General features: G+C 37.2%; 1 protein-coding gene across 1 annotated transcript; it reads right to left on the bottom strand.

The window, feature by feature from the left end:
- Positions 1 to 4,330: 4,330 nt before the first annotated feature.
- LOC131807063 (proliferating cell nuclear antigen-like) lies at positions 4,331 to 5,475 on the bottom strand. The gene is given in 4 exon segments (XM_059132088.1): positions 4,331 to 4,458; positions 4,461 to 4,487; positions 4,490 to 4,819; positions 5,445 to 5,475. Coding segments are annotated over 4 exon segments (516 nt in total).
- Between the last annotated feature and the right edge of the window lie 3,568 nt (positions 5,476 to 9,043).

The raw sequence follows: 9,043 nt of genomic DNA on the forward strand, positions 1-9,043 counted from the left end.
CGATTGTCCCAACGCTTTACTTTCCCATTATGAACTCTAAATTTGTAATTTGAAACAATTCCGGTGAATAATGGCGCTAAAATCATCAAAATACCGAATTTTGGGAGGTACCGTTATATGGGGGATATACGAAGAACTGGACCTGCATAGACACTTTTCTGTCATAGGCTGTAGCATCCATTACGAACTCTAAATACGTAATTTGAAACAATTCCGGTGAATAATGGCGCTAATATCATCAAAATACCGAATATAGTGAGGTACCGTTATATGGGGCTATACGAAGACGTGGAACTGCTGAGGTAGAGGTGCTTCATGTGTATATCCCGGGATTAGCGAATGAGCGTGATTAGCTCCTACATACCAACCCTACTGATCCCAGAGTCAGTGAACTGACAGTGGAAGTCAACAGGTTGGTACAGGAGCATAAGCGGAAAAAGTGGCTAGACCATCTGAAGTGTTGCAACATTGGAACCGATTTGAGTAAACTGTGGGTAACGGTAAAGTCACTCTCGAACCCTGGGAAAAAGGATGATAGGACAGCAGTCACATTTAACGACGTAACTGTGACTGATCCGAAGAGGTGCGCTGGCTGTTTTAACCTCCAATTTGTCGAGCACCCCGAGAGTGATAGGGCGAGGCGAAGAGTACTACGTCGTATAAGAGCTCTTCCCGCCGAGGATGTACTTCCACAGTTTACGATGGATGATGTTGCGAATGTCATCCGAAACGCTTAGTCATCTAAAGCGTTGGGCAAGCCTGGCAAGGATGCCAGCAAAAACGAATCATACAGGCCAATTTCGCTTTTGTCGCCAGTAGCAAAGACTCTCGAGGCCTTACTCCTCCCCAGTATCAGAGGAAGCTATTCAGTTGCTAACCATCAATACGGCTTTCGTCCACTACATAGCACTACAACAGCATTGCACGCCATATCCACACATATCAGTCGAGGACTCAACCAGAACAGGCCGTGCCACAGAACAGTAGTGGTGGCTCTCGACCTATCAAGGGCCTTTGATACGGTCAACCATGCCACGCTGTTCGAGGACGTTGAGAACACTACCCCCGGCCAAGTTTGAAACGTTGGATAGTCAACTATATGTGTGGACGCCAGTCGTACGTGGAAGGGAGTTCCCTAAGGTGGGGTGATATCTCCGGAACTGTTTAACTCCTACCTTTCCGGAATTCCGCGACCTCCAGACGGCATCGAGATCGTAACTTATGCGGATGGTTGTACGATCATGGCGTCGGGTCCTGTAGTTGATGACATATGTGTCAGGGTGAAAAGCTATCTCGCGGAGCTTGCCGCCTTCTTCCATGCGAGGAATATGAAAATATCCGCCACTAAATCGACGGCCACACTATTTACCACATTGACTGCGGAGATGAGAGCACAGCTGAATGTGCAGGTCGAGGGGCACATAATACCGACCACCAACTACCCCAAAATCCTTGGGGTCACATTCTATAGCATGTTCAAGTCTTCCGCACAAGCCACAGCTATTTGCGATAAAATGAAAAGTAGGAACAAGGTGCTCAAGGAGATAGCCGGCAGCACTTGGGGTGCGGATAAGGAAACCTTGTTGATCTCTTATAAAGCGATAGGTCGGTTTGTGGTTAGCTATGCGGCTCCAGTGTGGTCGGCGAATACGAGTGCAACGCAGTGGAAAAGTATTCAGACCTGCCAGAATGCCGCCCTGAGAACTGCAACAGGGTGCCTCCTCATGCCTCCTGTGGACCACTTACATGAGGAGACGAAGGTTCTTCCCTTACGTCAGCATAATGATATGCTTTCGTTGCAGTACCCGCTTGGGTGTTATCGTGGGAGTCACCCTAACCACCATATGGTGGATAGAACTCCCCCACCCAGGCGTGTCAGGAAGAACCTGCATGATCTAGAGAGAGATGTCCAGCGATATAAGAGAGAGCCCCTAGATCATGAAACCTATCAAGCGGGTCTGAATAGCATTCATATTGATGCAGCCGCAGAGGTAGTTAAAATAATCATTGACTGCAAAAACAAAGAAAACAAAAATATAGAAAAAACCAATAAATCAAATGAACAAATTTTTGTGAGTGTACCGTAGCTGCCAAATTTAACAAAAACAAAAAACCTCAAACAAATAATTAAAAGTACAACAACAATGATAGCACACAAATCCAATCAGACAATGCAAGAGATCTTCAAACGCACAAAAACAAAAGAAGACAAACAAAAACAACACAACGTTGTATATGAAATTACATGCAATGGCAATGAGAAAGAGAAATGTGGGAACGTTTATGTGGGCACAACAAAAAGAATGCTTGGTGTAAGAATAGGAGATCATCAAAATGTTATTAATAAAGGATTAGCAAAAACAGCACTGTCACAACACACAACGGAGAGTGGCCACGCAGCTGATCTAACAAATGTCAAAATTTTAGATAGGGAAAAGAAGGAGAACAAAAGATATACATTGGAAAGTCTACGAATACAACAAAGGATTGCCAGATCAATAAATACCAAAGAAGACAAAGATAATACTAAACTACAGTATTCTATTGCGATTATTTAGAAACGGTTCTGTGATTTAGCTTAAGTTTAACTGTGATTCATATTTTATTGATTATTTATTTTTACTTTATATTAATAAAATGTTGTGGAGTCCCGTTTTATTAATATTAATAAGAAATAAATAATGCATAATTATTGATGTAAGTTAAATTTAAAGTGTAATATGTCACCAAACAAAATTCTTATAATGAAATATGTTTCTCATTTATAACCAGAATTCAATAAAAAAAACGCTTTTGAAAAAGTTGGAAACAAGTCAACGAAACGTTGAGCATAATATGAAATAAATTCGTTTATTTTCATTTAATTAACTTGACCATAAAAGCCCAATAAACCCATATTTAATAATCTCAACATTGGCCAACAAAATACACATTTATTTTAGTTCCATTCAATATGATGGATGGCAATATATCACTGTCAATTAACATATCAATCTCACTTCATTATAAGACAAAAGGATCTGCAAGTTTTATATCGCGGATTTCATTTAGCTTATACATTGGAATTGATTCAGAGATATTCTTTCTTGTTATATTTTCCATTAATAAAAGCGGTCACTTTTATCACATTGTTTGCATTTCCACACAAAGTAATGTTGCATGTTATTCGTATATGCATTAGACTTACTTGTTTCACACCCAATTCTCTTTGCCACTTTACTTGGTTTAATGATCGTTTAGATCCAGTATCTAATAAAGCACAAACAGTGAAAGGTTTACCATTTGATTTTTACAAGCGCAGTTGAGTTTACTTAAAAGGAACCCTATAAATATCAGGACTCAACCACGATCAGGAAAAATATAAATGTCGAGAAACTAAACGCTAAAAAGACATAAAGAATGCCAAATCCATTTTTGCAGAGTGTTACGTTACAAATGTTACAAATACATGAAAACTGTTGTGGTTGTGTTAACCGTTCGTTTAACTTGTGTTATTGTGAAATAATATCGCTCATTTAATTTTTTAAATCTCCACAGACTATTTAAACAATATTCTGGAGAAGAGGTTACTTTTTCAGAAACAGCATTTGTGTCATAGAAAAAAATAAAATTATATTTATATGTTTGTATGTTTAAAATAACGGTTCTGTTCGGAGTAAAATACAACAATTAGAAAACTGTAACTTTAATTTAACCTTGACTCACAAAAGAGGAACAAGAAAAAAACGCATTTGAAAAAGTTCGAACGAACAGAGTAAAACAACAGCGATGCCAACTCTGGGAGATTTTGTTGTCATACGCAACAGTTTGTCTACGGCTAAACGGACAATAACAGCGGGACAGCATAAATTTATCTTTGGTGAAGTAAGAGATCGATCAAACCGATGACGATTATGCAACTTTGAAGGCTTCGAGTATGCAGAGGACAGCCCTAAGTATGGAGAAAAAGTCAAATACATTAAACAGAACTTGTCAACAGCCGATCTAGTCTCAATTCGCAATTTATAATGTTTGAGTAACGATGTCGAGAATTTGTGTTCTCACATATTCACAAAATCTCAAGAAAGATATGCTGCTAACAAACGCAGAGAGTCAAACGTAATGTAGATCTATTAGGAAGTCGCATCGCCCCAGCTGACGGCACCTTTAAATGTCAAAACAAGTTGTTGTAATGCTGAATTCGCCCTGAATGAATGCAAAACAAAGATTGTTTATGTCTTCTTCACTAAAAGTGTTTTACAATAAAAACTTTTTTAAAAATGAATAAATATTCATCAATATATTTTAATAACACTACTTATTTGCTGTACACTTCACTCTCCTGAATTGCTTAACTTTCGTCGTGTTCAGTTTTAAGCGCCAAATAATAACGTAAATGGCCCAAATCTTGTATACGGTACTCCACCACCAATTGTACATCGGCCGACATGGACAACTGTATTTGTCCACACAAAGGACATTTAGGTAACGACAGGCGAATGTTAGGGGATAGGCTCTTGCATTTTAATAATGACTGCCTCATCATCTTTGTCCACACTTGAATTTTGTGCCAAATTAACATTTACCGAACCAACATCACCAAATGCCGAAAATTTTACACCTCCCTTGGTACAACAGATAACCATAGATTCACAGAATTGCGCCAATTCTCGGAAGCGTGCAAATTCCATTGAATGCATGCGTACAACACAGGAGTAATCTGTTTCCGGAGTGCCCAAATGTTCTTGGTCGAGGTTCATCAGTTCCATTTCATAGTTGGAGACTTTTTCATGATTGGGCGATTCAATTATAAAGTTAAATGTGTAGGCATTATCCTTTGCTGATCCAGTTTTTTACGAGAGCTATGACTTATTTGGTCTTATCCAAACTTCCACTAGCCCCTGCTCTCTGTGGTCTGGGAAAACTCTTTGTATTGTTTGGGGAATTTGCATCGGCTCTGCTACCAAGAGTGCTTGGTATCCACCAAGTGGCTACTAGCTTGATTGCTCGACATTCTTAAAGGGCTTTTACTGGTGTTTTGTTCTTTCTTTAAAACCATTTGATCGGGAATACTTGCTACTGTTGTGCCATGTGCTAGAGTCGGTGTAACCAACATTGGCTGGAATATTAGTGGTATTTGTCGATGACGTAGATAATATTACAGTTGTGGACTTGTATAAATATTTCGGGGGCTAATTATCAACTTGGGGCTGTTGCAGTGGTCCCCGAGAGTCGTATTATTACTTGGTTTAATTTCCACACACAACATAAAATGTAAACCAACACCTCGTTTCTGATTGGTTGAAACAAATTTGCCGCAAACTTTAAATGTCATGGCGAATGTATGTTTACGCCTTGGATGCCAATTTTGACATTTGAGGATACCACAAAAGTTGCTTTGTTGTAGCAATTCGCCGATGCGGTTACCTGTTAAATCTACCTTGATGAGTATTATGATGACGAACCTGAATCGACCAATGACAATGATTTAACCATTGTACCGAGAAGAAATTACTCCCAGTTAGAATGAGCAGATGTAATGTTATTGCCGTTAGTCAAATTTTGCAAAGCAAAGTTCTTATGTAGAACAGCAACAACAATGGAGAGACACAACAACATGTACAACGGCAATCCATGAATGGTATGTATAATAAAGACTACGAGAGCAATAAAGATATTATTACATGTCTGCAGTCACAGAGATTAGACGACACAATAACAAATTTTGATAGAGGTAAGAATTTGTCAGTTCGCTCGTGGCTGGAGGAATTTGAGGAGAATGCCAGGGTAATGTGTTGGGATCATTTCAAATGTTTATTTTTGCAAAACGTTCTTTGAAATACATAGCAAAATTGTTCATAAACACTGACAGAGTCATTACGTCATATCAACAATTAAAAAGGCTTTATTGGTCGAATTCGATACCTTGGTAAATAGTTGCCAACTTCATAAAATGTTGATGGAAAGGAAAATGTCAAAAATGAGATAAATGTTTTTAAGAAACTTCGATCTTATAAAAAGTTGCAGACATCAACAGCGATAAAGAATATTCTGAGCCAGTTCAACGAAAAGCAACAAATAAATCAGAGAAGTCTGAAATTATAAACTTTTATTTTGGCGGCAAGAGTAATACATTCAAAAAATGCCGAAATATTGAAAAAGGAATGAAGTGCTTCAATTGCAACAATTACGATCATATTTCGAAATACTACGACAAATAAATTCAGACAAAGACATGAAAATAGATGTTAAGTTTGGCGATAAGAAATGGTTAGCCTTATTCGATACTGGACGTAGGTTTAACATCGTAACTGAAAACGTTTAAAAATATCAGAATAGGCCTCAGCTAACTAAAGCAAACTTTTGCCTAGTCGAATTTGGAAATAACAAAATAAAGTCAATTTGATATTTTGAATATGAATTCGAAATAGATTGTGGGAAATACGCGTTATGTTTTCAGGTTATACCATGCAAGTTATATATGCATAAAGTTTACATTTATTATTGGAAAACAATTTTGCTCGTACGCTGAAATAACCATTACCGGAACAAATGCAGTTTAGTAAATTGAAAGATGAACAGTCTGAAAAAGTTAATGCATGATGGCATTGGATATTTAGAACTACGCAAAGGACACGGAATTTGATATCGGAAAAACGGAAAAACGGCAAGTGATGACGCTAAGAGAAAAGTTATTATTATGATCAACAACTATCGACCCGAAAAGACGAAAGGAACGAACGTGGATATTAGAATTACATCAATTCATGGTACACCAAAAACCAACCAGCTGATTACAATTTTTCTAAGTGTTTTGACTTCTGCCAATTTTACCAATAATTCATTGTTTTGAAAAAATTATTGTAAGAAACGTTTATTGCGGGATGCACATTAAAGCTATTCATCAGTATTGCTATGAATTTGAAAGATCAAAAATCCAGACATTTAACTTATTTTTCGCGCTATTTAACTTATTTTAAAAATGAGGAAAAATATCGAATAAATGGAAAAAACTTGTTACATACAAATTTGACAGGAAGCGGACATGGGTTCAAGGGTGTATTTCTGTAGTTTTGCGAAGCTGTTCTACCTTCTTATTGTACCATGTATTAAATCAGGACGATCCTATATTTTGCAGCCCACGTCGACTTCCTTTAACTGAGAGATATATTGTCGAAGACCAAATAGAACAAGTTAAAAAGCAGTAAGTTCGTCCGGGCGGAACTTTTAATGCCTTCCACCATTTTCAACGAATTTGGAAATTTTTAAAAAATAAAATCCTTAAAAAATTCTGTTAAAATTTTAAAAATACCGAATATAGCCGTTATCTTGGGGTCTATACGACGTGGACATACATAGGCATTGTTTGTCATAAGCCATTAAGCAATTTCGAAACTTGAAATAAACGGCGAATAATGTAGCTAAAATCATCAAAATATCGTATATAAGGAGGTGCCGTTAAATTGGAGCTGTGCGAAGACCTGGGCCAGCATAGACAATTTTCTGTCACAGGCTGTAGCATCTATTACGAACTTCAAATACCACATCTCAAACAACTTCAGTGGGTATTGTACCTAAAATCGTCAAAATACCGAATATAGGGAGGTACTGATATATGGGGCCTATATGAAGACCTGGACCCGCACAGACAATTTTCTGTCACAGACCGTAGTTCCTATAACGAACTTCAAATACCAAATTTGAAACAATTCCCGTGAATAATATCGCTAAAATCATCAAAATATCGAATATAGGGAGGTACCGTTATATGGGGGCTATATGAAAACGTGGACCTACATGGCCCATTTACGAACTTAACCTGCCTACTGAAAAAATAAACATGTGTGCAAAATTTTAGCCATCTATCTCAATTCATTCGAAAGATAGCGTGATTACAACAGACACACAGACAGGCAGACGGACATCGCTAAATCGACTTAGAATTTTACGCTGATCAAGAATATATATACTTTGTTGGGTCTGATATGAGTATTTCGAGGAGTTACAAATGGAATGACAAAGTTAATATACCCTCCATAGTATGGTGGAGGGTATAAAAATGGCTCGCAAAAGATATAATCGAAGTGTCAAACTCAAAATTTTGTGGTGCAGTAGTATTGACGAGGAAACGTGATGGAACTCATAGACTGTGTATAGATTACAGGAAGATAAATAAGGTAATCGTAAAGGATCATGTTCCATTACATCTAATTGAGGATCGACTTGATAGACTACAAGAGCTATCATACTCTCAAACACATTCATTTTAGTTCAATTCAATATGATGGTAATATGTCACTGTCAATTAACACATCAATCTTACTTTATTGTAAGACAAAAGGATCTGCAAGTTTTACATCGCGGATTTCATTTAGCTTAGACATTGGAATTGATTTAGAGAGATTCTTTCTTGTTATATTTTCAATAACTAAAGCGTTCACTTTAACACACTGTTTGCATTTCCACACAAAGTAATGTTGCATGTTATTCGTATATGCAACTACTGAAACATTTATTCCGCTAACATTGAAATTAGTCTTACTTGTTCCACGCCCAATTCTGTTTTCCTCTTTTCTTGTTTTAATGATCGTTTAGATCCAGTATCTAATAAAGCGCTAACTGTGAAAGGTTTACCATTGCACTTGATTTTTGCGAGCGCAGTTTGTGTTGTAGCTTTGTGGCGTACAGTTCGAAGTACAGGGTACGTTATGAAACAATCCCTTGTGTTATGTCCACTCTTTAAGCGTTTTTTCTTTATGTATTAAATTGTCTCACTAACACTCATACTATTAAATCTTGAACAACTTTTGAGTATATGATTTTTATTACACATAATACATCTAAAAGATAGTATCGATTGCGCATTTTGATGCGCGTAATACTCATGATTAAAACCAGGTGAAGCCGCTACATTTCATTTTTTAGGAAATCCTCCATTTGGGTAGCTCTGAATATGATTCGAGCCATTGTTCCCAAAGGGTCAAAGTTTCAAAAGGAAGCTTTGTTAAACAAAAATATAATAAAATAGGATCCCATTGGTTAACTACTATCTTATGAGCTTTTA

The sequence above is a fragment of the Musca domestica genome, unplaced genomic scaffold, assembly GCF_030504385.1.
Source record: "Musca domestica strain aabys unplaced genomic scaffold, Musca_domestica.polishedcontigs.V.1.1 11, whole genome shotgun sequence".
NCBI lineage: Eukaryota > Metazoa > Arthropoda > Insecta > Diptera > Muscidae > Musca > Musca domestica.